General features: G+C 62.8%; 4 protein-coding genes across 6 annotated transcripts; 2 read left to right on the top strand and 2 right to left on the bottom strand.

Moving 5' to 3' along the window:
• Positions 1–238: 238 nt before the first annotated feature.
• LOC135986210 (zinc finger protein 398-like) lies at positions 239–5942 on the top strand. 2 transcript variants are annotated; one of them, XM_065630083.1, is made up of 5 exons: positions 239–281; positions 449–802; positions 2638–2764; positions 3712–3828; positions 4451–5942. In XM_065630083.1, exons 1-5 carry the CDS (start codon positions 258–260, stop codon positions 5497–5499), a joined length of 1671 nt encoding a protein of 556 aa, XP_065486155.1. In that variant the 5' UTR covers positions 239–257; the 3' UTR covers positions 5500–5942. The 2 variants fall into 2 exon arrangements, with proteins under 2 accessions (XP_065486155.1, XP_065486156.1); XM_065630084.1 differs by lacking the exons at positions 239–281; positions 449–802 and adding an exon at positions 2125–2386.
• A 1692-nt stretch (positions 5943–7634) lies between these two features.
• LOC135986202 (zinc finger protein 777-like) lies at positions 7635–16579 on the bottom strand. Of its 2 annotated transcripts, none has more exons than XM_065630066.1 (7): positions 16536–16579; positions 15877–16155; positions 15505–15631; positions 13531–13752; positions 12307–12528; positions 11484–11597; positions 7635–10583 (listed from the first exon to the last, which is right to left on the bottom strand). In XM_065630066.1, the coding sequence occupies exons 1-7, from the start codon at positions 16557–16559 to the stop codon at positions 9517–9519; spliced, it is 2055 nt and encodes a 684-aa protein (XP_065486138.1). In that variant the 5' UTR covers positions 16560–16579; the 3' UTR covers positions 7635–9516. The 2 variants fall into 2 exon arrangements, with proteins under 2 accessions (XP_065486138.1, XP_065486139.1); XM_065630067.1 differs by having other exon boundaries at positions 12307–12462.
• A 2126-nt stretch (positions 16580–18705) lies between these two features.
• LOC135986336 (germ cell nuclear acidic protein-like) lies at positions 18706–20988 on the bottom strand. The gene is made up of 6 exons (XM_065630312.1): positions 20977–20988; positions 20411–20761; positions 19562–19630; positions 19331–19390; positions 19088–19162; positions 18706–18976 (listed from the first exon to the last, which is right to left on the bottom strand). Exons 1-6 carry the CDS (start codon positions 20986–20988, stop codon positions 18875–18877), a joined length of 669 nt encoding a protein of 222 aa, XP_065486384.1. The 3' UTR covers positions 18706–18874.
• A 792-nt stretch (positions 20989–21780) lies between these two features.
• LOC135986335 (germ cell nuclear acidic protein-like) lies at positions 21781–24063 on the top strand. Its single transcript, XM_065630311.1, has 6 exons — positions 21781–21792; positions 22008–22358; positions 23139–23207; positions 23379–23438; positions 23607–23681; positions 23793–24063. Exons 1-6 carry the CDS (start codon positions 21781–21783, stop codon positions 23892–23894), a joined length of 669 nt encoding a protein of 222 aa, XP_065486383.1. The 3' UTR covers positions 23895–24063.
• Positions 24064–25551: the final 1488 nt, after the last annotated feature.

Genomic DNA, 25551 nt, shown 5'->3' with positions numbered 1-25551 from the left:
GCGGGGTGATCCCCGGGGAGCGCTGCGGCGGGACAGGGGGTACCGGGAATGCCGGGGGCTCCTCCGGGCGGGGCGTGAGGCTGGAGGGGCACTGGGCGGGGGGGACGGCGACGGTGTCCCGGGATGGGGCCCGGGATGGGGCCGGAGGTCCCGCGGGCGGGGCGGCGCGGGGCGGGGGGCGGGGCGGGGCGGTGCGGGGCGGGGGGCGGGGCGGCGGGGCGGGGGGCGGCGCGGAGGCGGTGGCGGCGCGCGCGGCCATGTCCCGCTGGGTCCCCGCTCAGGTACCGGGGCGGGCGGCGGCGGGTCCCCCTCCCCTCGGCCCCGCCGGCCCCGCGGGCACCGGCCGGGCCCGACCGCAGAGCCCCGCGGCGCCGCGTCCCGCCCCGCCGCGCCGCGCCGGTTCCCCGGGCCGGGCCGCCCGGCCCTCACCGCCCCTCTCACCCCGCAGCAGGAGCCCGAGTGGGCGCCCGAGCCCTGGCAGCCGCTCCCGCCGCACGGCCCCGAGGGGGACAAGGCGCCGGCCGTGCCCGAGATCTCGCTGTGGACCGTGGTGGCCGCGGTGCAGGCGGTGGAGAGGAAGGTGGAGTCGCAGGCCCTGAGGCTGCTGAGCCTGGAGGGCAGAGCGGAGACGGCCGAGAAGCAGGTGTCCGGGCTGGAGAAGGCGGTGCTGGACTTCGGCAGCCGGCTGGAGCGCAGGTGGGCAGCGCTGGCCGCGCTGCTGCAGGACAACACGCGCCGGCTGGAGCACGTCGAGCGGCAGCTCCTGCACCGCGGCTGCTGGGGCCCCGGGGACGGGCCCAAGGTAACGGGGACGAGCCCTGGGGAGCGGGGACGAGGCCGTGGTGACAGATGGGGACAAGCACCAGCTAACGGGAATGTGCCCAAAGTAACGGGGACGAGCCCCAGGGAACGGGGACGAGCCCACGGTGACAGATGGGGACAAGCCGCGGCTAATGGGAATGTGCCCAAAGTAACAGGGATGAGCCCCAGCAAAGAGGGACAAGCACAAGGTAACGGGAATGAGCCCTAGGTAACAGGGACAAGCCCACGGTGACAAATGGGGACAAGCCCCGGCTAATGGGAATGTGCCCAAAGTAATGGGGACGTGCCCATGGTGACAAATCGGGACAAGCCCCAGCTAACGGGAATGTGCCCAAGGTAACAGGGACGAGCCCCAGCAAAGAGGGACAAGCACAAGGTAACGGGGATGAACCCTGGGTAATGGGGATGTGCCCATGGTGACAAATGGGGACAAGCCCCACCTAACAGGAATGTGCCCAAAGTAATGGGGACGAGTCCATGGTGACAAATGGGGACAAGCCCCAGCTAACGGGAATGTGCCCAAAGTATGGGGACAAGCCCATGGTGACAAATGGGGACAAGCCCCGGCTAACGGGAATGTGCCCAAAGTATGGGGACAAGCCCATGGTGACAAATGAGGACAAGCCCCGGCTAACGGGAATGTGCCCAAAGTAACAGGGATGAGCCCCATCTAAGAGGGACAAGCACAAGGTAACGGGGATGAACCCTGGGTAATGGGGACATGCCCATTTTGACAAATGGGGACAAGCCCCAGCTAACAGGAATGTGCCCAAAGTAACAGGGACGAGCCCCAGCAAAGAGGGACAAGCACAAGGTAAGGGGGATGAACCCTGGGTAATGGGGATGTGCCCACGGTGACAAACGGGGACAAGCCCCAGCCAATGGGAATGAGCCCAAGGTAACGGGGACAAGCCCTGGGTGATGGGGACGTGCCCACGGTGACAAATGGGGACAAGCCCCAGGCAACGAGGACCTTCGCATGGTGAAAAGCAGGGACAAGCCCCAGCTAATAGGAATGTGCCCAAGGTAAGAGGTATGTGCCCAAGGTAATTGCTACACGCCTCAGCTGACAGGGATGTAGCCAAGGTGATGGAGATCAGCTCCAGCTAACGAGGACGTGCCCCAGCTACAGGGGATGTGCCCAGGGTGATGGGGAAGTGCCCAAGGTAGTGGGGAAAAGCTCCGGCTAACAGGGATGTGCCCAAGATAACAGGGACACGCCCATGGAGATGAACGGGGACAAGCCCGATGTCATGCGGATGAACCCCAGCTAACGAGGACATGCCCAAGGTAACGGAGATGTGCACCAGGTGGCCACGCGGGCAGCGGGATGTGGCGCTGGCTCTCGTGGGGAGCTGCGCAGGGCGCGGGGACGGCCCCTCCGGTGCTCTGCCTGGAGAGCCCGCACGTGAGGCAGCAGCCAGACCTCCCGCTTGTCCCCGTCCCCAGTGAAAACGAGGAGCAGAACACGACCCCCCCGAGCATTTCCAGCCTTGTCGGGTCCTACCGGTCACCTCACCAGTGGGACGGTGCCTTCCCGCCCGTCCTGCTCCTGCGTAAGGGGGTTAGTGCTCACGTGGCTGCTGCCGTGGATCAAGGGAACCAGAGGTGCTTGCAGACCTGTCCGGCTGTGTGTGTGGGGAAACAACTGAGCCTCGCCGGGCCATCTTGAATTTGTCCCTGGGCTCAGGCCATGACTCGGCTCCTTTCCGTCGGAGCTCTGGACTGTGTTACCCTGCAGCTTGGGGGAGCGGTGGGGCCGGGGGGGATGGATGAGGTGGGGAAGCGCCAAGGTGGTGCCTGCTGCGGTTTCAGGTGCCAGCGGTGTGCGAGGGCGACGCGGCCAGCTTGCCGGGGCAGGAGTCGGGGAGCTCGGACAGCCGGCACAAGGAGCTCTGCCAGGTGGAGGTGAAGGGCAGTTACGAGGCTGCGGTCTCTCTTGGTAAGGACCGGTCTGTATTCCTGTGTCAGACGTTATCATGCCCTGGGCTGGATCCAGTTTCCAGCTGCTGTGTGTGGCGGGGGGAGAACAGGTGGTGAGGCGCTGCAGGAAGGGTGGGCATTGCTGGAGTCCCGGACTCAGCGTCTGCGGGAGCAGAGGAGAACGTTCCCCGCGTGGTTAGGACAGTACTAGGTGGGGATTTCGGGTGCCATGCTCACGCTGGGTCCTGCAGCCTGCTTTCCTGCACCGCTTTTCACCAGAACACGGGCTGTACATATACCACCCTGCAGGGATTTGCTACCGGCAGCCATGAATTGTAGCACCAATTATTTTTGGCTGAAATCATAGAATCGCAGAACCATTTCGGTTGGAAGAGACCCTCAAGATCATCGAGTCCAACCATAACCCAGCCCTGGCACTGCCCCATGTCCTGAGAACCTCATCTCTGTCTGTCCAACCCCTCCAGGGATGGTGACTCCAGCACTGCCCTGGGCAGCCTGTTCCAATGCCCCACAGCCCTTTGGGGAAGAAATTGTTCCCCAGCTCCAACCTCAACCTCCCCTGGCGCAACTTGAGGCCGTTTCCTCTTGTCCTATCACTTGCTACTTGGGAGAAGAGACCAACACCCTCCATGCTACAACCTCCTTACAGGTAGTTGTAGACAGCAATCAGGTCTCCCCTCAGCCTCCTGTTCCCCAGGCTAAACAGCCCCAAAATGTTAAAGGATGAGGAATGCCCGATGCTCGCTTCTTCCTGGGGAACTGCAGGAATTTGCCTGGTTTGGCTGACACCAGTTCACTTGCTGTGATGGTCCTGGAGAACCTGAGCCGCTGCTCTGGGAGCCCTCCGGGCACCCCCAGCCCCCGCTGCGTGACAGCAGGCCCTTAGCGAGGGGACCTGGCGCTGGTCCCCAGTGTCACCTTGTACCGCTGCCTCCTCCTTCCCAGGGCCTGGGGACACCGGCTCCAAACCTGCTCTGCTGCCGGCCGAGGACGGCGATGAGCCGGGTACCAGGACGCACGGGCTGCTGGAGAAGGGAGCGGTGCCGGGGCAGCTCGGCGACGGTGAGTGGCAGCGGGGGCTGAGAACGAGCACTAACGCCAGGCTGGGCTGGGTGTGTGCCGGGTGTGCTGCTCTGCTGCTGCCCGCAGAGCGAGGGGCTGGAGACCAAATCTTTTAGCCTTTCTAGGCTCCTTGCCTCCTTGCCAAAGAGACTGGAAAAGAGGGAGACCCGGGACAAGGCTTAGTGCGAGGGCGGCTCTGCAGCCGTGTGCCTGCAGACAGACACTTCCTCCTGCTCCTGGAAGGTTTTGCTTTGATCCTTTTCCCCAGATTCACCCACCTTTCCTGACAAAGTTCCTTCCAGGACAGAGGACTCTGCAGCTTCAGCTTTGCCTTCAAGTTTCCCCTGTTTCGTATTCTTTATGAGTATTGCATTGTCAGTCCATCAAATGTCCCCAAGGTCTAACAAGATACCCAGATAACCCACAGCAGGTGCCAACACGCCCTCCAGCTCACGTGTCCTTCTCCCGCTTTGCTCTTGGTGAAACCTCCTCGTTCCCTTTCTAACGGCACGCTTGCTGGTTCGTCTCACCAACGTGCTGCAGGGGAAGCTCAGCTCCCGCTCTGGGCCTGCAGGCACGGGGGAGTTTCTCTTGCTGGGAATGAACTGCTGTCTCTCCGCAGGTGAGATCGTGATCAAGACGGAAGAGCAGCAGCCCCAGGAGGACGGATCTGAACTCCTGGCTCTGCCGCCGGCGCCCTCGGTGAGGCTGGAGGAGGAGGTTCCGCTGAGCCAGGAGCAGCCGGTGCCCTGGGACAGCCACGCTGCCCTGGACGAGCAGAAGGCAGCAGGAGAGGCCTTCGGGGAGTTCTGCAAACACGCGGCTGCCCAGCCTGAATTTAAGCCCGTGGTGGTGCCGGTGGAAGCTCACCCTGCCCCGGGCTTGCGCTTCCCGACAGAGCAAGTGCTCGGCACGGGGACTGACCAGCCGTTCGTCCTGCCCCAGGGGATGCCCCTGGGAGAAGACACCACCGCGGAGGTGGCCTCGTTTCAGCCCAGCTTGGAGGAGCATCGTCCGTGTGCCGTGGGGGAAGAGCCCCGCGCGCTCCCGCTGGGCTGGAAGAGCGTCCGGCTGAAGCGCAACCTCCTGGCGCGGCAGCAGAGCCAGGCGAGGAAGAACAACGGCTCCTTCATCTGCACGGCGTGCGGGAAGAGCCTGGCGCACCACGCCGCGCTGCTGCGGCACCAGCGGCTGCACACGGGCGAGCGGCCCTTCCAGTGCCCGGCCTGCGGGAAGAGCTTCAACGAGAAGTCCAACCTCAACAAGCACTACCGCATCCACACCGGGGAGCGGCCCTACCGTTGCCCCGCCTGCGGCAAGGGCTTCATCCAGAAGCACCATCTCCAGAAGCACCAGCGCATCCACGGCGGGCAGCTGCGCGGTGGGTGGGCCGGCCGGCCCGCGCGGGCCAGCGCCGCCGGCGAGCGGCTCTACCGCTGCATCGAGTGCACGGAGAGCTTCCCGCAGAAAGCCTCGCTGGAGGAGCACCAGCGCCGGCACACCCAGCAGCGGCCCTTCCAGTGCAACAGCTGCAGCAAGAGCTTCCGGCACCGGCAGTCTCTCAACCACCACCAGAAGGTGCATGCCGTTGCCAGCTCTCCTGCCGTCAGCTTGCCGAGCCACGACCAGGACACCAGCCCCTGCAAGGCTTTGACCCAGGATAACCCATAGCGAGGGCTGGAGAAGGGAAGGGGCAGCGTTTCTCCAGGCTGCTCCGCAGAGGTGTGGCAGCCTGTGATAACGGGACACGCCAGGCAGACGGTGTCACAACCACCACGGGGCTCGTGGCACCGCCACGGGGCTCTGCACCGCCCGGGTCTCCAGGAGGAGGAGGACGGAGGCAGGTCGATGTGCTGCGTGGGCAGGGGAATGCACAGGCGTGAAGAGACTGGCCCAAGAGGCAGCAGAGGAGATCTGGAGTCTAGGGCTGGGCCGGGTTGTGCTGCTGCCCCGTGGAAGGGGATTCGGCCAAGGAGCAGCAGTGTCGGGTACGGTGGAGAGGTTGAACTCAGGGTTATTTACCATACCAACGTGGAGGTGACATGGGGCATTCGGTGGTGGCTGGGGAGCAGCCGGGGTCGTTGGATAAGCTGGGAAGGGACTCAGATAAAGGACCGGGCTGACGTGGTCTCCTTGTGCTCTGAGGTGTCGGTGGGCGTGCAGGCTTCATCTGACAAAGGGGGCTTGGGTGTGCAGCCTTGTAAATCATAACAAACAGCTTTCCGGTGGGTGCAGGTGGGTGTGCAGCTCCTGCTTGGCACACCACGGCAGCTGCTCTGTGTCCCCACTGTCACCCGCTGCTTCCCATCAGCTGTGATGGCTCAGAGCCCCTTGCTCTGGGGAGGGAAGAACCCGTCCCTTGTCCCAGGGAGGAGAAGGTTGGGGTGGCTGCAGTCAGGACCACGAGGGGAGGAATGCGAAGCCAGCCCATGGTGATGCAAAGCTGCACCACAGGAGTGTGGAACCGCCACTCACTCTGTGGGATCTGGGCCCTGCGGGACTCCCTGGCAGCACTGAGGGCACCTTGGTGGGACAATGTGATACCTCCCTCCTGCCTGCACGCTGCCTGCACCCTGCCCGTGGCGGCCAGGGTCACCCATCCCCTGCTGCAGACTACCCCGGTCCTTTGGCCGCTCATCCTCCCCTCTGTGCAGGGCTTGACCTTCCTGACCACAGCCCGCACGTGGAAACCGCCGTGGTGGGGCCGGGCTGGCGTGGGGCAGCACGAGGCTGCAGGGTCGGGGTGTCCCCAGGCTCGGAGTGTCCCCAGGGCTCAGCCCCTGTGCCTGCTGTTCATCCCCACACGGGAGCACTCAGCATGGCTCCATGGGGACCAGCAGCTCGAGCTCCCCAGTGCGACCTGCGGCCCTGAGGCTCCCTGGGGGCAGCACCCGCAGGCAGTGACACCCCAGGGTGCAGGCAGCGCTCACGTCCCCTCCCTTTGGCCGGGGGCTGATGGTGACATCCCTGGGGTGTGTGGGTGACAATCCCGGGGGATGCCCTGGGAGCACCCAGGGTGATGATGACATCTTGGGGACATGCTGGGGACAGCAGTGGGTGACAGGACCCAAGGGACAGCCCTACTGTAGATACGCCTCCCCCAGCAGGGGCTGAGGTTGTGGCGGCCACATCAGCCCAGTGGCTACTGGTGGCTGTGTCAGGCGCGGGCAGTGTCGCCTGGTGGGTGGTGGGACCTGGGCTGCCCCGGGAACAACACTGCGGCAGCTGGGCGAGGCTCCTGCCCCTCTGCTCGGCCCAGTGCAAGCAACTGGGATGTAGTGGGGGGATCCCCAGCAAGGCCGGGGCTGCTGAAGGGCCAGAGTGTCCCCTGCGTGGCTGCAGAGCTGGGTCGGGCTCCTCAGGGTGACGGGAGGAGCGGAGCCCATGCTCCCCCGGGGGCCGTGTGGCCTCGCGGTGCAGCTGCCCCAGCCCTGCTCCTGGGGCTCCCCCAGCCCAGCTGTGACAGTGGGTGACAGTCCTGTCCCCAGAAGTGCCCAAGGCCGGGCTGGACGGAGTTTGGAGCAACCTGGTCCAGCGGAAGGTGTCCCTGCCCATGGCGGGGGTTGGACTATGTGATCTTTAAGGTCTCTTCCAACCCAAACCCTTCTGTGATTCCCTGATTCCCCACGTGCTCGCCCTTGGGATGTTCCTGGGGGCCTTGCTCAGCCACTGTGCACAGAAGGGGTCACAGAGCTGCCAGCAATGACCCCCCGGCCTGGAGCTGCCCCTTGCCTCGCTCTGCTCGGGCTGATCCACATCAGCACCTGCACGCGCGGGTGCCAGCTCAGCGCCCCCAAAACCCGGCAGACGTACAAATACTTTATTGATTTCACAGCCTGAGAAAGGGATCCGGGGTTTCACAGGAGACACTGGTCCCTGTCACAGCAGCTTCAGAAAAAATACCCTGGCTGGGGCAGTCAGCCCCTCCACATCACCCACGCTGGCCTTGGAGGTGTTGCCCACTGGCAAGACCATCACACTGGCTGACTCATGTCACTGGGATCTATCCCGGCAGGGACAAGCAGCTCAGTCACTACAGCCCTGCTGTGCCAGACCCACCATCACCGCACTGCCGAGTCATCAGCCGCCCCGGCGTCCTACAGGGCTTGGTGGGAAGCAGCACCGTCCCTTTGGGGACACAGGGCTGACCTGTCACCCCCCACGGCCACCACCAGAGTCCAGGCACAATCTGCACTGCAGGGGAGAGGGATTGAGTGAGAAACAGGCCCAGAGGAGCAGTGGGACGTCGTGTGTGTCCCCAGGAGCGGCCCTGACACTGCTGTCCCTCCCGCGGGGCACCGCTCGGCGCTGGGGTTGTACCCGCACAGCACACGGGCATTTCCTCAGCGCATGAAGCAACACGGCGCCAACAGCCGCCCTGCAGCCCCTGCACCTTGTGAGTGGCCAGGAGTGAAAAATCCCATAAACAAACTGGTTCCACATCTCCCTGCCTGGAGAGGGACAGGGACTCAGTGATGTCAAATAACTAATTACATCAAACAACTCAATGAAAAAAAAAACCACCCAGAAAATGAAACAAAGAATCCTAAAAGCCGCTCTGGTTGGTCTGCACGGTGATGCCGCCAGGACCTAATTCCTCTCTCTGTACATGATTCACGCATCCCAGCGGCACGTGTGGCACACGCAGGACATGTGTGGGTTGGGCGGCTCCTGAGGACGCCGGAGCCTGGCCTGTTTCATCGTTTACTGGGCTGCGGTTACCGCCTGCCGCCGGGCCAGTCTCACTCCACCAGCATTTGAGGTAGCGAGCAGAACGAGTCTGCGTGGGACGAGTTATGGGGGGATTTTGCAGGTGGCTAATGGAGATGACCTGCGGTTCAGAGCGCGGTGGCTGCTCCCGTGTTCCAACAAGTCCGAGCCCCGGGAGGGTCCCGGCGGGGTGGCTGCTGCGGCGCAGGGTTAACCTCACCCGTGAAGTACTGCTAAAGTGACTCTCCATCTGTGCGGTCCCAAGGGAATTCCCTCTGGGGGCGGCGTTTGGCTCTCCTGGGTTGGTCTCGCTGGAGGAAGGAGTGGGGACCTTGGAAACACCCACAGCGCCCTCACAAACACAAGATGTTGTGGCTTGATTTATTCTACGCATCTTCCAGTGCAACGCTCAGCTGCTCCCAGCCTGATCGAGGGGTTCAGCACGTTTCCTCCCCAGGGTGGGTTATTAAACAGGCGGGTTGGGGGTCTCTGAGGTGCCGCGCTCTCTTCATCCAGCGTCTTGGTTGAGAAATTTGGTCAGTGAAGTGAAGAGCTCCTTGGGAATCCCACCCGGCTCACCAGCTCCATTCCCTTCTCTCCCTCCACTCTGTAATTGTATTTCCAAACGCGAGTGGTCAGCTCTGGCATCGAGCAAGGGGTGAGCTCAGCTGCCCTTGGCGATTCCCCTGGCTGGGCTGCAGCTGTGCCTGGGGATCTCCCACGAAGGTCGGCCTGGGAAAGTCGTATCAGCCAGCAGACATGAGAGCCTGAGGAACAATAAAGCGGTTTTGATCACTGGAGCCTTCTGTAATGTCCTCTCTGTGGCGGCATCCAAGCTTCTGATTCCTCCTACAATTCAAGAAAGCTCCTCAAATCCAGTGGACAGACGGTTCACAACCCCCGTGCTCCACCCTGTGCAAAATCGATGCTCAGACAGTTTCCTTCCAGGGACACAAGCAGCTGGGATCTCTCCCGTTGTCATTTCTCCGTCAGCGCCGAAACCACTGCCCTAGTTCCCAGTCTGACCACAGGCTGGACAGCTCTCCCACCCCAGCCGTGTGCGTGGCAGCTCTTGTCCAGCAACCTGAGCTCTGCGGGACTGAGCGGGAACGTTTTGGCTGCAGTGGCCGCAGGGCCGATGTTTCTCTCAGCCGCCTGGGCTGGTGAGCGAGGAACCCGCAGGTCTCTTTGCGGCTGGGGCTGCCGTGGCGCTGGCACGAGGGCCACGGGCTGCGGGAGCGCGGCCGGGGCTTTCTGGCGCTCGTGGATCTTCTCGTGGCGTTCCAGGTGAGTTCTGCGGCTGAAGCTTTTCTCGCAGGTGCTGCAGCAATACGGTCGGTCCCGCGCATGGGTCTGCAGGTGGCGCCGCAGGGAGAAGGTGCAAGAGAGAATCTTTTTGCAGAGCCTGCACTTCAGCACAGGCTTCGTCTGAGACTTCGGACTCTGCTGCTGGGAGACACACGCGCTGGACAGTCTCCCCTTGTCCGGCTCCTCCTTGACCTGGCCCAGCCAGGTCCCCCCAGCGTAATTCCCATTGCCCTGGCTGTGGGACCCTCCGGAGAAATCCCTGCACAACCTCCTCCTCGGCCGGATCCTCAGCTCCGGGTGGACGTTCCCCCAGACCTTGGCCCCGAACGCTCTGTCCTGCACGTGGATGCTCTGGTGAAGGTCCAGGTGGCGTTTGTCGGCGAAACTGATCTCGCACACGGCGCATTCATAGGGCCCCTCCTTGGCGTGGCTCCGCTGGTGGATGATGAGGTTGATTTTGAGGCGGAAGCGCTTCCCGCACTCGGTGCAGGGGTGCGACCACTCGCGCACGTAGCCGCGCCGGCAGCTGCCCATGAGCAGGCTGCTGCTCTCACACCTGCTCGGCTTCTTCTTGCTCCTGGCCTTGGGCTGCTCGCTTTTGGGGCACTTCTGGATCTCTGAGCCGGGAGAAGACACAGAAACCTCTTGCAACGCCTCAGGGTCCTCTTCCTTCACCTCGACTTTTTCAGGAGAAGCCACTTCACACGCGATTTCATTTTCCATCAAAAAGCTTTCCTCTGAAACAGAACAGCACAGGCAACAGTCACTCCTGCTCCCAGAACTCAGGTTAAGTCCCAAAGCGCTGAGCAGGTTTTTAGCCATGAAGGAGCTACCAAGAAATCTGAGCACACCGTTTAGAAAGGTGCAAGTGCCACCCTGCCCACACACCCCAAATAACCCCACGTGGTCTAGGGGAGCAGATCTCATGCTCCCAGGAAGAACCAGGCTGTGGTTTGCTGCAGGGCCATCAGGATCCACCACTAACACCACGACAACAACAATGGCTACAAGAGGAGGGGACAGCCTCAAGTTGCGCCAGGGAGGTTCAGATTGGATATTAGGAAAAAAATCTTCCCAGAAAGGGTTGTTGGGCATTGGAACAGGCTGCCCAGGGCAGTGGTGGAGTCACCATCCCTGGAGGGGTTTAAAAGGCACATAGACGAGGTTTTTAGGGACGTGGTTTAGTGCCAGAGTTGGGTTATGGTTGGACTCATGATTTTGAGGGTCTCTTCCAACCAGAATGATTCTGTGATTCTAAGATGTAGCAGGAAAAAAGGTCATGGAAGAGCGACAGCCTGCGGCACTTCAGGCTCTTCCCTCCTGTCAAGGGCCGTGCCGCAGGAAGCATGAAGCAACCCCAGCTCAAGGGCAGTTCCACCACAACGCTGCAGCGCTGGAGGAAGGAAACACGTCACTGCTACCAGCTCCCCCAATTCAGATGAAAGGAACCCAGAGGGTCTGTCGTTCTTTCCACAGAGGCGACAGGGCTGAAATGCCCCACACCAGCCCTCTCCCTTGCCCCATGATAAAAGAGAGGCCTGAAACTTCCTTCTCCCTCCCCGTTCGCAGCACGTTAACAAGCTGGGAGCTGCCTCCTGCCCGCAGGGCCACGTGTTCCCCTGCACAGGGTCACTCACCGGTGCTGGACTCTGCCGGGTCCTCTTCCAGCTCTGCCTCAGGCTCATCTTCCCTGCCCGGCTCCACTTTTTGCACACTCAGGGACATGACGTTCATCACCAGGATGGGGAGTTCTGTTTGCAGACAAGAGCGATTTAAAGACCTGGGGAGAGCTCACGTCTTCCCGCGTTGGTGTGATGCTGACTGGAGATGTGTTGGGTGTGCAGAAGAGCCAGAGAAAGCTACGGCTCCAGAACCTGTGACATGTTGTGCCAGGGGATATCAGGAACATTTTTTTTCCTGGAAAGGGCTGTGGGGCATTGGAACAGGCTGCCCAGGGCAGTGGTGGAGTCACCATCCCTGGAGGGGAACAGACCTGAGATGAGGCTCTTGGGGACATGGGGCAGTGCCAGGACTTGGGGAATGGTTGGACTCCATGAGCTTGCGGGGCTTTTCCAACCCAAATGATTATATGGGCCTATGGAAAGCATGTGAGGTGTTTGAAGGAACTGGAGTGACGCCACACACCAGGACCAAGAGCAGAGGGAGGGCTGGGAGGAAAGTCCCCAAGGTGCCACAGCTGTCACCTCTGCAGGGCAACCTCATCCCTCCTCACCAACTCCACAGGTAGTATTCCCGTATTGCCTTGTGTTTGGGCCCTCAAACTCCTTCCATTTTCCCTGGTGGCACCTTGGCAATGCACCCCAAGGGTTCAGCTTTTCCCTGGCAATGCTCCTCTTAATCACAGAGACTCATGCGCCTTCACAGCCACTGCTGGGAGATCTGAGATAGCTGGGACAGGAATGGCCCAGGGCAGCAGGTCCTGGCACCTGCGTCACTCACCCGTGTCACCTTCCACGGGGACTTTATCTTCTCCCAAAGCCTCTTCCTTCTGATTCGTCTCTTCTGGTGTCTGCGGGGGCTTCTGACCATCTGGGACAACTGTCTGTGGGGGCTTCTGACTGTCTGGGATGCGAGTCTGCGGGGGCTCCTGAACATCTGTAACGCAGAGCTCATCATCCCTCTCGATCCAGGCCAGGGCGTCAGGCTTGGACACAGCACTGGCTGCTCACGGGGCAGAGAAACACAGGAACCAGCTGCACCTTTATTCTTTCAAACCCTTCAAGTGACCGTTCTCTCCCTACAGACACAAATAATTATCCGTGCTCTGACCAGAAATGCAGAGCTGCTTTCTCAGCCCTGTGGCAGGATCACCCATAAGCACAGCTGCAGCTCAAGTGCAGAGAGAATCCAATGGACTGAAATCTCAAAGGGGAGCGGCAGCCACTGTCTATGTAACAGCTTTTTCCTCTCTTGACAAACCAACATGACGAACTGAGCCCCAGACACGCACTCGGGGCTTGTATCGTTTCTGGGTTCCATCCCCCAAAGGCCAGAGCCAGCCCTGCCTCTGCTCCCCCAGCCTCTCCTGGGGCTCCTCGAACCCCCAGCTCCTCGGTCCTGCAGCACAGAGCTCTCGCTCACAGCTCTGCACACACTTTTCTTCTTCTCCTGCATCTCTCAGGGTCCACTTGTCCCTTTCCAGCGTCTCCCACCTTCTTGCCCAGCCTTTGCGCTCTTAACACTGGATTTTTCCAGCTCTCCCATGCCATGCCCAAGGCTCTCCTGACAGATCCTGCTCCCCCCAGCACCAGCAGCTGCTCCGGCCTCCTCCTCCCACCGCCGCTTCCTGAATTCCTCCCGTCCCACCATGGTTCCTCTCACCAACGCTAGCAGGAGCCTTTGGAAGCCCCAAGGCTCACGCATGCACTCGGGTGAGGAAGGATTGCCAAACTGCGCTGAAACAGAACTGGAAGGGACCATGGGGTCTGTCCCACCGCTCCAGACTCACCCCAGCCCCTTCTGACAAGCTTTGTCTGGTTTTTTCCACAGTATTCAACTGACCAAGCATAAACATTCCTCTTGGAAGAGAAGATTCAAGGTACACTGAGGAGGGTTTAGTCAATACAGTCAACAGACCCTCCAAGCGGTTCATTTCTAACACGCTGCTGGGAGATCTGACAACGCCAAGGCAGGAACTGCCACCTCCCCCTGGCACCCACTCACCTGTGTCACCTTCCACGGGGACTTTATCTCCTCCCAGAGCCTCCTCCATTTGGTCCAGCTCTTCTAGAGCCTGTAGGGACTCCTGGCCACCCTCAATGTGCATCTGCGGGAGCTCCAGACCGTCACAAACGCCGGTCAGCGGGGGCTCCTGGGCATCGCGGACGAAGAGCTCCTCATCCCTCTCCATGCGGGACAGGATGTCAGGCTTGGACACGGCGTAGTCTGCTCACGAGGCAAAGGACAGCGTGATTTATTAAAAACTGCCTACACCTTCCTTCTGTCGAACTCACAAACGTTTCCAAGCGCCCCTTCTCTCCCTAACCCCAGAGCTCGCAGGCAGGACAGGCAGACACTAACATATCACTTGTACTGCAACAAGGGAAAACTGGGATGCTGTTTCCTTGGCCCTGTGTTGGGGTTCACCCCTGAGCACGGCTGTAGCTCAAGTACAGACAATATCATCAATAATGGAACAGGACCTAAAATCTTAGAAAGGTCTGTCTTTAACATTTTCCTCCCATTTCAGCTTCAGCAGTGATTTGAAGAGCAACTCTTCTGAGCTATCGTTCTGGTGCACGGACAGGAACCTTCCCACTCTGCGGAGATGTCTGTGTCAGAGGGAGTGCGAGAGGAACAGCTTTGTTCTCTCTCTACAGAATATTAGTGAGAAAAGCGAAGCCCCAACTTCAGCAGCTCTGCAGAGCAGCATGTTACTAGTCCTGCCCAAGGAACAGCTTTTGGTGGGGAATATGTTACAACCCAAATCATCCAAAAACATGCTGAGTGTCCTTAGAAAAACTGAGCATGAGCAGGTTAGTTCTTTACTGAGGCAGATGGAAACGTCCCTGTCACTTTACAAGGGCCTGAACAGACAGAAAACAAGAACTAGTTCAAGGTGCACCTATCAGACTTCATCCAGATAACTCCAGAGCTGTGCTGGAAGATCATGATGGTTCCCTGACCCGGGAATCCCCTTACATGGTCATTAGAAACAGCATCTCACATGGATATTTTTTTTAATAATAGATCATAGAATTCTGGAACAGTTTGGGTTGGAGGGCCCTTCCCAGCTCCCCCAGTGCCCCCCTGCCATGAGCAGGGACATCTGCACCAGCTCAGGTTGCTCAGAGCCCCGTCCAGCCTGGCCTGGGATGTCTCCAGGGATGGGGCATCCACCACCTCTCTGGCCAACCTGGGCCAGGCTCTCACCACCCCCAGGGGCAACAATTTCTTCCTCACGTCCAGCCTGAATCTCACTCCTTTAGTTCAAACCATCACCCCTTGTCCTATCACAACAGGCCCTGCTCAAAAGTCTGTCCCCATCTTTCTTCTCGGCCCCTTTTACGTACAAAAAGGCCGCACTAAGGTCTCCCTGGAGCTTCTCTCCTCCAGCCGAACCCCCCAACTCTCTCAGCCTGTCCTCCCAGCAGAGCTGTTCCAGCCTTGGACCATTTCTGGGGCTCCTCTGGCCCCTCTCCAGCAGGTCCATGTGTGTCCTGTGCTGGGGACCCAGAGCTGGACCAGCACTGCAGGGGGGTCTCATAGAATGGGGCAGAGGGGCAGGATCCCCCCAAACCTGCTGGTGACACAGCCCGGGACACGGGTGGTTTCTGGGCTGCCAGCACAGGTTGCCGGGTCACGTTGAGCTTCTTATCAGCCAACACCCCCAAGTCCTTCTCCTCAGGACTGTTCTCAGCGCACTCTCTGCTCAGCCAGCATCTGTGCTTGGGATTGCTCCAAGCCCGTTTGTATTATTACTGCTGCGATTATTTGCTACGGGTATCTCTTACAGACACTGTTTGTGGCTTAAAGCAGGAAGGAGGGAAAATGCAGGGGTCTGACTGCCCAGGAGAGGTTCTGCTGGCCACAAGCACCCAGCCCCACCAAACCAGACCATTCTCTGGGCCGCAATGGGAACAAGCCTGGCCCAACCGCAAGAAAAGCTCATCCGGAGGCGCAAACCTGGTGCCTTACCCAGGGAGATCAGCGTCTCGTAGTTCCCCCTCATCACAGCCCTGTACAGATCCTTCTGCCAGCGGTCCAGCCTCTCCCACTCCTGCTCGTTGAAGTACACGGAAATATCGTTGAACGTGATTGGCACCTGGAATCACAAACGTTACGTGCTTGGCGACTTCAAATGTGGTTGGATGACTGGGAACCGGGCGTGTGAGCGTTGGGCTTTGGCTGGAGCTCAGGGCAGGGCCAGAGCAAATCGTGCCTGTGAGTGGCAACTCCAGGACTTGCAGGTGCTCAACCACACGAGCCCAGTGCTAAGATCACTCTGGCATTTCCTAAAGCCTCACAGAGGTGGCACCGGCGCTTCCACACCCGGCCGGACGCCGTTACCTTGGGGATCTCGCCCTGGGAGCCGGGGGGCAGGCGCAGGATCCAGAAGTTCCTGTTCTTCAGGAGGTTCTCCACGTTGTCCAGGCGCTGCTGGAGGTGGCCGTAGCCCTGCAGGAGGCTGCCCAGGGCCGTCAGGTTGCTGCCCAGCTCCCCGACCAGGTTCTCGCAGGCCAGCAGCCGCCGCTCGGCCCGCTCGGTGCGGCTCCACAGCTCCTGCAGCTGCTGGGCCTCCGCCTGCCCCATGGCCTGCGCGGCCCTGCGCCGGGGGGTGCCCGGCTCCTGGGGGACACAGAGGGGTGACGGGCAGTGGCGAAGGGCGGTCAGGCCTGGGGACCCGCGTGTGGGCCCCTCTGAGGGGCCCCCCAGCCCCTGGCTGCCCCCCCAGCCCCCTGAGGGACCCCCGGCCCCTCCTCCCCAGACTGACACCCCTGGGGACCCCCCAGCCCCACATCCCCCCCCAGCCCCTGCCTGCCCCCCATCCCGCAGGCCCGGCACCCTTGGGACCCCCCGGCCGCGCCTCCCCAAGGGGACCCCCTCGACCGCCACCCCGGGGACCCGCCCGTCCCCAGGCCCTCCCGGGCTGCGGGGCCGCGTCCTCCGCGGCCCGTAAGCGGCGGCGGGCCCGGGCAGGCCCGAGCGGCGGGGCCCCGAGCGCTCACCGGAGCGGGGCCCCGGCGGGACATGGCGCCGCCACCGCCACCGGCCCCGCGCGCCCTGCGGCAGCGCGCCCGCCGGGCCGCCAGGAGGCACCGCCTGCGGGGGCGGGGCTTGGCGGGGCGGGGCGCCCCCTGGCGGGCGGGAGGAGGAGGCGGGCGCGCCGGGTGACCCCGCGGTCACACGCGCACGGGGCGGCCCGGTGACACCGGCCCTCCCCGCACCCCATGGGCTGAACCAGCGCCCCGGCGCCAGCGACCGCCGGTGCCACCGAACCCCAGAGCCCACTGGCTGTCCTGAACTCCCCGGTGCCACCGACCCCCCGGTGCCGCCGAGCCCCAGAGCCCCCAGTGCTGCCGACCTCCCGGTGCCACCGACACCCCGGTACCCGGTGCCAACCAGCACACACCCCACTGACCGTCCTGAACCCCCCGGTGCCACCGACCCGCAGACCCCACTGACAGCCCCTTATTAGCCAGTGCCACCAACCCCCCGGTCCCCAGTGCCACCGACCCCAAACCCCACTGACGGTCCTGAACCCCCGGTGCCACCAGCCCCCCAGCCCCCCGCTGGCACCGACCCCACACCCCACTGACCGTCCTGAACCCCCCGGTGCCACCGACCCGTGGACCCCACTGCCAGCCCTGGAGTCCCCGGTGCCACCCGGCCCAGCCCCGCATCCTCCGCTGCCCGCCCCGTGTCACCCCGGCCCCCCAGTGCCTCGGAGCCCCCCAGCCCCGCGGGACCTGCCCGGGCACGTCAGGCCGGGGCTTTGCTCTGGGGTCAGGGTGAGCCCCGGCACTGCCGCTGTCACTGCCCCACGGGGACAGGCGGTGACAGGGGACGGGCTGAGCGGCTGCTGCCCACAGCCGTGCGGGTCCCAGCCGGCGGGGACAGGACAGGGCAGGGCAGAGCCAGCAGCCACGGGGTTGCTCTTCAGGCTGCCACTTCCAGCAGCCCTGGCCAGGACGCTCCTGCCCAGCTTTCGGACCAGTAGCGCCCAGTATGGTCTGTAGGGGATGTCAGGAGCCGCTGTCACCTCTCGCCCCAGCCAGGACCCTCCATCCCAGTTGCTGGAGCCCAGCCCAGGGCCCGGGGTCCTGCCCCAGTTTGGGGATGTGGCTGCTGCCCCGTTGTGGGTTCAACCAGCAGCAGAGTTGGGCTCATGTCCCAGAAACACACGGACAGGACACACAGATGGGACAAATGGACGGGACACATGGACGAGACACACAGGACACACGGATGGGACACACAGATGGGACACACAGATGGGACACACAAACAGGATGCACAGATGGGACCCATGGACGGGACACATGGATAAGACACACAGGACAGACGGATGGGAAACATAGACGGGATACACAGACGGGACACACAGATGGGACACACAGACAGGACACATGAATGGGACACACAGGACACACGGATGGGACACACAGACGGGACACAAGGACACGACACACAGACGAGACAGACAGGACACAGAGACAGGACACATGGACGGGACACACAGGACACATGGACAGGACACACAGGACACACAGCGCTCCCCTGACCTGCACATCCCCGCTGTGCCCCCCAGTTACAGCCTGATCAGCTGCAAAATCCCAGTTGCTGCCGGCGTCCAGCAGCCCAACAACCACTGCAGCTACACCCGTTTGCTTCTGGTTATAGTCCCAATTAACGCTAATTCGGCAGCATTTTGAAGCCTTGTCTGCCCAGCTGAGGCAAGACAGCCGCAGCGGTCCGTGTGCCGCTGCCGTGTGCTGTGTGTGGGGCCGGGCTGTGCCCTGCTGCAGGTTTTGGGGTCAGGGGAAGGGGCAGGGGCAGCTCTGGCTGCAGGGGGGCAGCAGCACCAGCGGAGGGGGCAGGAGGGGGGCAAGGGGGCCGAGCAGGAGGGGATCATCTCAGTGCCGCCCTGTCCCCGCACCACGGGGCTCCCTGGACACTGCGTGTGTGTGGGGCTGCGGCTGTGACTGTGTGTGCCGGCGCCGGCATGAGCTCAGGGTCCCGGCTGCACCAGCAAGGGGATCCCCCGGGCGCCTGGGACAGGCACCTCGCCCTGGGTGACAGCGGAGCTGGGCCGGTGTGGGAGCAGCGTCCCCAGTGCCGGGGTCACCCCGTCAGAGGGTCACCCACCGTGTCCCCCCTACAAACATGCCCACTCCCTCCAGCTCGCTGGCTTTATTCGGTGGCTTGCCAAAGCGGGGGGAGCTGCTCCGAGGAGCACATTGGGGGTGCACGGGGCGGGCAGCGGGGCTGAGCGGGCACAGGGTCACTTGTGCCCTTGGCGGGGGGACACAGGCCCCCCCGGCTGCTCCAAGCGGGTGCGGGGGCCCTACGGCGTGGCCTGGCGGTGGCTGGGCCCCCGTCTCTCTCCGGCCGTGGGGCTGCGTCTGGCCGCTGGCACCGCTCCTCGCCGCGGGACGCTCGGTACCTCCTGCAGGACACAGCGGGGTCTGTAGCGGGGTGCCCACCATGGCGGGGAGTCCCCGTCCCTGGCTCTGGCGGCTGCCAGCAGACAAGGATCCCGCGGGGGCTCCGCCGGTACCTGCCGTGCCGGACGGACGCTGCCGCCGTGTCTCGCGGGCTGGGCCGGCTCCTTGTACTCCCTTGCGGCTCTCTCCTGCGGGAGCGAGCACAGCGTCACACCAGCCCTGGCGACAGAGGGACTGGGACCCTGGCCACGGGGGGCCGGGACCAGCCCGTCCCCGCATGGGGAACACGGCCGGCACTGCCTGGTGCTTCGCGGCACCCCGTGCCTTTCGCCCTCCGCCATAGGCTCCATACGCACCCGCCTGCCCGGCCGGACGTCCTCGTCCTCGCTGGCACGCCAGGACGTCACCTGTGACTCCTGCGGGGAGAGACGCGGGTGTAGGAGCAGCCGGGGCCATTGGGCACCATTGGGGTGACACCGAGGAGCTGGTGGCACCAAGTTTCCTCCTGTCCCGACTCGCCACTTCCCCCAGCCCCGTGGTGGCCGCCCCGGTGCAGCTGTGTGGCCGTGCCCCGCGGTGCCACTCACCTCGCTCAGGACAGAGAAGCAGCCCGAGCAGGGTCGGTGAGGCCGGCGCCGGCCTCCGACACCAGTTCCCTGCGGAGAGAAGGGTCGTAACCGGAGCCACTGCTGCCCAGGGTCCCTGTGTCATGCACTTGAGTGTCCCCAGGTCTGGGCTGGCTGGTGGGGCCATGGGCAGGGAGGTGCAGGCACGGAGCACCCCGGGGAGCAGGAGCCAAGGGGGAACGGCCGACCAGCCGATCGCTGCCGTGCCGGCAGTGCCCAGACCCTCCCCAGCTTCCCCCAGTCCCTCCCCACTCAGACACCCAGTTCCCGGCTGTGCTTTGGGCTGGACAACCTGCTCCCACCCCCCATCCCTGTCCCCAGCCCGTCCCTTGGTGCAGTGAATCCCCTGTCCCCCCCAGCTCCCGGCCCACCCGCATCCACCTCCTCCGTGCTCAGCTCTCGCCACCCCCGGTGAAGTTTGGTGAAATGTTTGCCAGTTGTGCAAGCGCTGCGGCTGCCAGAGGGGCCCTGGCGGAGCCCCAGGACACCCGCAGATTGCGGCTCCCCCACGGTGTCGGCCAGACCTCGGGGCACCGAATGTGTCCTCAGCCCCACTGGCCCCCAGCGCAGGGGGAAGAGCCGCTCTCCTGGGATTCGGTCAGTCCCCATATGGGGGTCTCGGCACAGGGCGCTGGTGACAGACCGGCCCGTGTCCCTTGTGGGCAAGGTTTGCTTCCTGCAGCGCCAGAGCCGTGCGGTGCCGTGCCAGGGAGGATTCCCCTCCCTGCAGTGCTTTCCCACGATGTCCCCGCTCCTGTCCCTGTTATTCCCCAGCTTTACACCTTTCAGCCCCCTCCACACACAACCAACCTCTCTCCCCTGTACATCCTTCTTCGAGTCGCCGCGGTTGGCTCCAGCCACGGCCACGAGGGCCATGGCGGCAGCGAAGCCGCAGAGCAGCCACAGCCTCATGGTGCTGCGCGGGGCTACAGCCACCGGCTCGGGCTGTCCTGCTGCCACCGGCTCGGGCTGTCCCAGTGCCACCGGCTCGGGCTGTCCTGCTGCCACCGGCTCGGGCTGTCCTGCTGCCACCGGCTCGGGCTGTCCCGCTGCCACTGACCTGGGCTGTCCCGTCCCGGTGCCGCCGCACTCTCCCACCTGGACCTTGGCCCCTGATGTCAGTGACCGAGGCTGCTCCGGGGTGGCCGGGCCAACGTCCGGCTGGTCAATCGGCACGAGGTGTAGTTGTCATCACTGAAAAGAATGAATCCTGCCTGCAATTGCTAACCTAAAGATATGTAAATCCTTTCAGTTTTAGGTCTGTCTGCTCATATAACAGAGACAAGTGCAACTTGCAAAACACCGAATCATGAACTACAGACACTCCTGACCTTGTGGCTTTAGACATTTTGAAGCTGCGCAATTAGTTGAGTCACTTTAACACACATCTCGAGACTGTTGGATAAAGTGTCCTTGAGCTGAGCATTGCTTATTTACACTAGAAGGATTATGTAATGCAATATGCAAATGTGTAACCAGTTGCCTCTGTAGGACTGCCCTGAGCGCGATAAGATTTTGTATATAAAGGCTGTTACTTTTCTTGCTGGCTCTGGGCTTTATTCCAGCATCAAGGCCTGCAGGTCTGTAATAAACAATATCTCATCTCTGTGCGCTGATTTGGCTCATTTGTATGCACACTGGGTACAGAATCCTGCTTCAGGGGACAACAGTGTCACTGCAGGACGCCAGGGACAGCAAGGGACCGCGGTGGGGCTGGAGGGATAGGCAGCGTTGTCACTTCTGGACAAGGGACAGGACAGAGCCCTCCCCTGTTACCCCAAAGGTTGGGTTGGGGGAAACATCTCACCAAAACCCGTGTCTTGGGGCTCCTCCTCTTCCTCTGCCCACCTCTTCATCCCATCTGCAATCCCAGGTGACAAACAACAGGGGTCCTGGAGCAGCTCCGGGTGCCAGGAAGCCCCGACCTCCCCAAAACCTGCTCTGTGCTTGCCAGGGCTGGGGTGCAAATGCTCCGGTAGAATAAAGAGATCCGTCAGCAAGGGGAATTAAAGAGAGAGATTAAATTAAATTGAGAGAACAACTCACTCAATGTTGTGGAAAAGAGAAATTAATTAAGGAGGAGCCACACCTGGGAGACACGGGATCTTCAGGAAGTTTGTATTTACTGAAGAAAATAAAGAAATCCAGAGCTCAAGGACACTTTATCCAACAGTCTCGAGATGTGTGTTAAAGTGACTCAACTAATTGCGCAGCTTCAAAATGTCTAAAGCCACAAGGTCAGGAGTGTCTGTAGTTCATGATTCGGTGTTTTGCAAGTTGCACTTGTCTCTGTTATATGAGCAGACAGACCTAAAACTGAAAGGATTTACATATCTTTAGGTTAGCAATTGCAGGCAGGATTCATTCTTTTCAGTGATGACAACTACACCTCGTGCCGATTGACCAGCCGGACGTTGGCCCGGCCACCCCGGAGCAGCCTCGGTCACTGACATCAGGGGCCAAGGTCCAGGTGGGAGAGTGCGGCGGCACCGGGACGGGACAGCCCAGGTCAGTGGCAGCGGGACAGCCCGAGCCGGTGGCAGCAGGACAGCCCGAGCCGGTGGCAGCAGGACAGCCCGAGCCGGTGGCACTGGGACAGCCCGAGCCGGTGGCAGCAGGACAGCCCGAGCCGGTGGCTGTAGCCCCGCGCAGCACCATGAGGCTGTGGCTGCTCTGCGGCTTCGCTGCCGCCATGGCCCTCGTGGCCGTGGCTGGAGCCAACCGCGGCGACTCGAAGAAGGATGTACAGGGGAGAGAGGTTGGTTGTGTGTGGAGGGGGCTGAAAGGTGTAAAGCTGGGGAATAACAGGGACAGGAGCGGGGACATCGTGGGAAAGCACTGCAGGGAGGGGAATCCTCCCTGGCACGGCACCGCACGGCTCTGGCGCTGCAGGAAGCAAACCTTGCCCACAAGGGACACGGGCCGGTCTGTCACCAGCGCCCTGTGCCGAGACCCCCATATGGGGACTGACCGAATCCCAGGAGAGCGGCTCTTCCCCCTGCGCTGGGGGCCAGTGGGGCTGAGGACACATTCGGTGCCCCGAGGTCTGGCCGACACCGTGGGGGAGCCGCAATCTGCGGGTGTCCTGGGGCTCCGCCAGGGCCCCTCTGGCAGCCGCAGCGCTTGCACAACTGGCAAACATTTCACCAAACTTCACCGGGGGTGGCGAGAGCTGAGCACGGAGGAGGTGGATGCGGGTGGGCCGGGAGCTGGGGGGGACAGGGGATTCACTGCACCAAGGGACGGGCTGGGGACAGGGATGGGGGGTGGGAGCAGGTTGTCCAGCCCAAAGCACAGCCGGGAACTGGGTGTCTGAGTGGGGAGGGACTGGGGGAAGCTGGGGAGGGTCTGGGCACTGCCGGCACGGCAGCGATCGGCTGGTCGGCCGTTCCCCCTTGGCTCCTGCTCCCCGGGGTGCTCCGTGCCTGCACCTCCCTGCCCATGGCCCCACCAGCCAGCCCAGACCTGGGGACACTCAAGTGCATGACACAGGGACCCTGGGCAGCAGTGGCTCCGGTTACGACCCTTCTCTCCGCAGGGAACTGGTGTCGGAGGCCGGCGCCGGCCTCACCGACCCTGCTCGGGCTGCTTCTCTGTCCTGAGCGAGGTGAGTGGCACCGCGGGGCACGGCCACACAGCTGCACCGGGGCGGCCACCACGGGGCTGGGGGAAGTGGCGAGTCGGGACAGGAGGAAACTTGGTGCCACCAGCTCCTCGGTGTCACCCCAATGGTGCCCAATGGCCCCGGCTGCTCCTACACCCGCGTCTCTCCCCGCAGGAGTCACAGGTGACGTCCTGGCGTGCCAGCGAGGACGAGGACGTCCGGCCGGGCAGGCGGGTGCGTATGGAGCCTATGGCGGAGGGCGAAAGGCACGGGGTGCCGCGAAGCACCAGGCAGTGCCGGCCGTGTTCCCCATGCGGGGACGGGCTGGTCCCGGCCCCCCGTGGCCAGGGTCCCAGTCCCTCTGTCGCCAGGGCTGGTGTGACGCTGTGCTCGCTCCCGCAGGAGAGAGCCGCAAGGGAGTACAAGGAGCCGGCCCAGCCCGCGAGACACGGCGGCAGCGTCCGTCCGGCACGGCAGGTACCGGCGGAGCCCCCGCGGGATCCTTGTCTGCTGGCAGCCGCCAGAGCCAGGGACGGGGACTCCCCGCCATGGTGGGCACCCCGCTACAGACCCCGCTGTGTCCTGCAGGAGGTACCGAGCGTCCCGCGGCGAGGAGCGGTGCCAGCGGCCAGACGCAGCCCCACGGCCGGAGAGAGACGGGGGCCCAGCCACCGCCAGGCCACGCCGTAGGGCCCCCGCACCCGCTTGGAGCAGCCGGGGGGGCCTGTGTCCCCCCGCCAAGGGCACAAGTGACCCTGTGCCCGCTCAGCCCCGCTGCCCGCCCCGTGCACCCCCAATGTGCTCCTCGGAGCAGCTCCCCCCGCTTTGGCAAGCCACCGAATAAAGCCAGCGAGCTGGAGGGAGTGGGCATGTTTGTAGGGGGGACACGGTGGGTGACCCTCTGACGGGGTGACCCCGGCACTGGGGACGCTGCTCCCACACCGGCCCAGCTCCGCTGTCACCCAGGGCGAGGTGCCTGTCCCAGGCGCCCGGGGGATCCCCTTGCTGGTGCAGCCGGGACCCTGAGCTCATGCCGGCGCCGGCACACACAGTCACAGCCGCAGCCCCACACACACGCAGTGTCCAGGGAGCCCCGTGGTGCGGGGACAGGGCGGCACTGAGATGATCCCCTCCTGCTCGGCCCCCTTGCCCCCCTCCTGCCCCCTCCGCTGGTGCTGCTGCCCCCCTGCAGCCAGAGCTGCCCCTGCCCCTTCCCCTGACCCCAAAACCTGCAGCAGGGCACAGCCCGGCCCCACACACAGCACACGGCAGCGGCACACGGACCGCTGCGGCTGTCTTGCCTCAGCTGGGCAGACAAGGCTTCAAAATGCTGCCGAATTAGCGTTAATTGGGACTATAACCAGAAGCAAACGGGTGTAGCTGCAGTGGTTGTTGGGCTGCTGGACGCCGGCAGCAACTGGGATTTTGCAGCTGATCAGGCTGTAACTGGGGGGCACAGCGGGGATGTGCAGGTCAGGGGAGCGCTGTGTGTCCTGTGTGTCCTGTGTGTCCTGTCCGTGTGTCCTGTGTGTCCCGTCCATGTGTCCTGTGTGTCCCGTCCATGTGTCCTGTCTCTGTGTCCTGTCTGTCTCGTCTGTGTGTCGTGTCCTTGTGTCCCGTCTGTGTGTCCTATACGTGTGTCCTGTGTGTCCCGTCCATGTGTCCTGTGTGTCCCATCCATGTATCCCGTCTGTGTTTCCCATCCGTCTGTCCTGTGTGTCTTATCCATGTGTCCCGTCCATGGGTCCCATCTGTGTATCCTGTTTGTGTGTCCCATCTGTGTGTCCCGTCTGTGTATCCCGTCTGTGTTTCCCATCCGTCTGTCCTGTGTGTCTTATCCATGTATCTTGTCCATGTGTCCTGTCCATGTGTCCCAGCTGTGTGTCCCATCTGTGTGTCCCATCCGTCTGTCCTGTGTGTCTTGTCCATGTGTCCCGTCCATTTGTCCCATCTGTGTGTCCTGTCCGTGTGTTTCTGGGACATGAGCCCAACTCTGCTGCTGGTTGAACCCACAACGGGGCAGCAGCCACATCCCCAAACTGGGGCAGGACCCCGGGCCCTGGGCTGGGCTCCAGCAACTGGGATGGAGGGTCCTGGCTGGGGCGAGAGGTGACAGCGGCTCCTGACATCCCCTACAGACCATACTGGGCGCTACTGGTCCGAAAGCTGGGCAGGAGCGTCCTGGCCAGGGCTGCTGGAAGTGGCAGCCTGAAGAGCAACCCCGTGGCTGCTGGCTCTGCCCTGCCCTGTCCTGTCCCCGCCGGTTGGGACCCGCACGGCTGTGGGCAGCAGCCGCTCAGCCCGTCCCCTGTCACCGCCTGTCCCCGTGGGGCAGCGACAGCGGCAG

This window comes from Caloenas nicobarica, chromosome 2, assembly GCF_036013445.1.
Source record: "Caloenas nicobarica isolate bCalNic1 chromosome 2, bCalNic1.hap1, whole genome shotgun sequence".
NCBI lineage: Eukaryota > Metazoa > Chordata > Aves > Columbiformes > Columbidae > Caloenas > Caloenas nicobarica.
This window is presented reverse-complemented; position numbering and strand designations above follow the sequence as displayed.

Bases quoted from the DNA above. Each gene is read 5' to 3' on its own strand.
- LOC135986202 (XM_065630066.1), bottom strand. From the start codon at position 16,559: ATGTCCCGCCGGGGCCCCGCTCCG. The intron at 13,753-15,504 runs GTAAGGCACCAG...CCTCGTGAGCAG, and splicing joins CGAGACGCTGATCTCCCTGG to ACTACGCCGTGTCCAAGCCT. The intron at 11,598-12,306 runs GTGAGTGACGCA...GTCTGCAAACAG, and splicing joins CCCCGTGGAAGGTGACACGG to AACTCCCCATCCTGGTGATG.
- LOC135986336 (XM_065630312.1), bottom strand. The intron at 19,631-20,410 runs GTTGGTTGTGTG...TTCTCTCCGCAG, and splicing joins AGGATGTACAGGGGAGAGAG to GGAACTGGTGTCGGAGGCCG. The intron at 18,977-19,087 runs GTACCGGCGGAG...TGTGTCCTGCAG, and splicing joins GCGTCCGTCCGGCACGGCAG to GAGGTACCGAGCGTCCCGCG.
- LOC135986210 (XM_065630083.1), top strand. From the start codon at position 258: ATGTCCCGCTGGGTCCCCGCTCAG. The intron at 2,765-3,711 runs GTAAGGACCGGT...CCTCCTTCCCAG, and splicing joins CGAGGCTGCGGTCTCTCTTG to GGCCTGGGGACACCGGCTCC. The intron at 3,829-4,450 runs GTGAGTGGCAGC...GTCTCTCCGCAG, and splicing joins GCCGGGGCAGCTCGGCGACG to GTGAGATCGTGATCAAGACG.
- LOC135986335 (XM_065630311.1), top strand. The intron at 23,439-23,606 runs GTGCGTATGGAG...TCGCTCCCGCAG, and splicing joins ACGTCCGGCCGGGCAGGCGG to GAGAGAGCCGCAAGGGAGTA. The intron at 23,682-23,792 runs GTACCGGCGGAG...TGTGTCCTGCAG, and splicing joins GCGTCCGTCCGGCACGGCAG to GAGGTACCGAGCGTCCCGCG.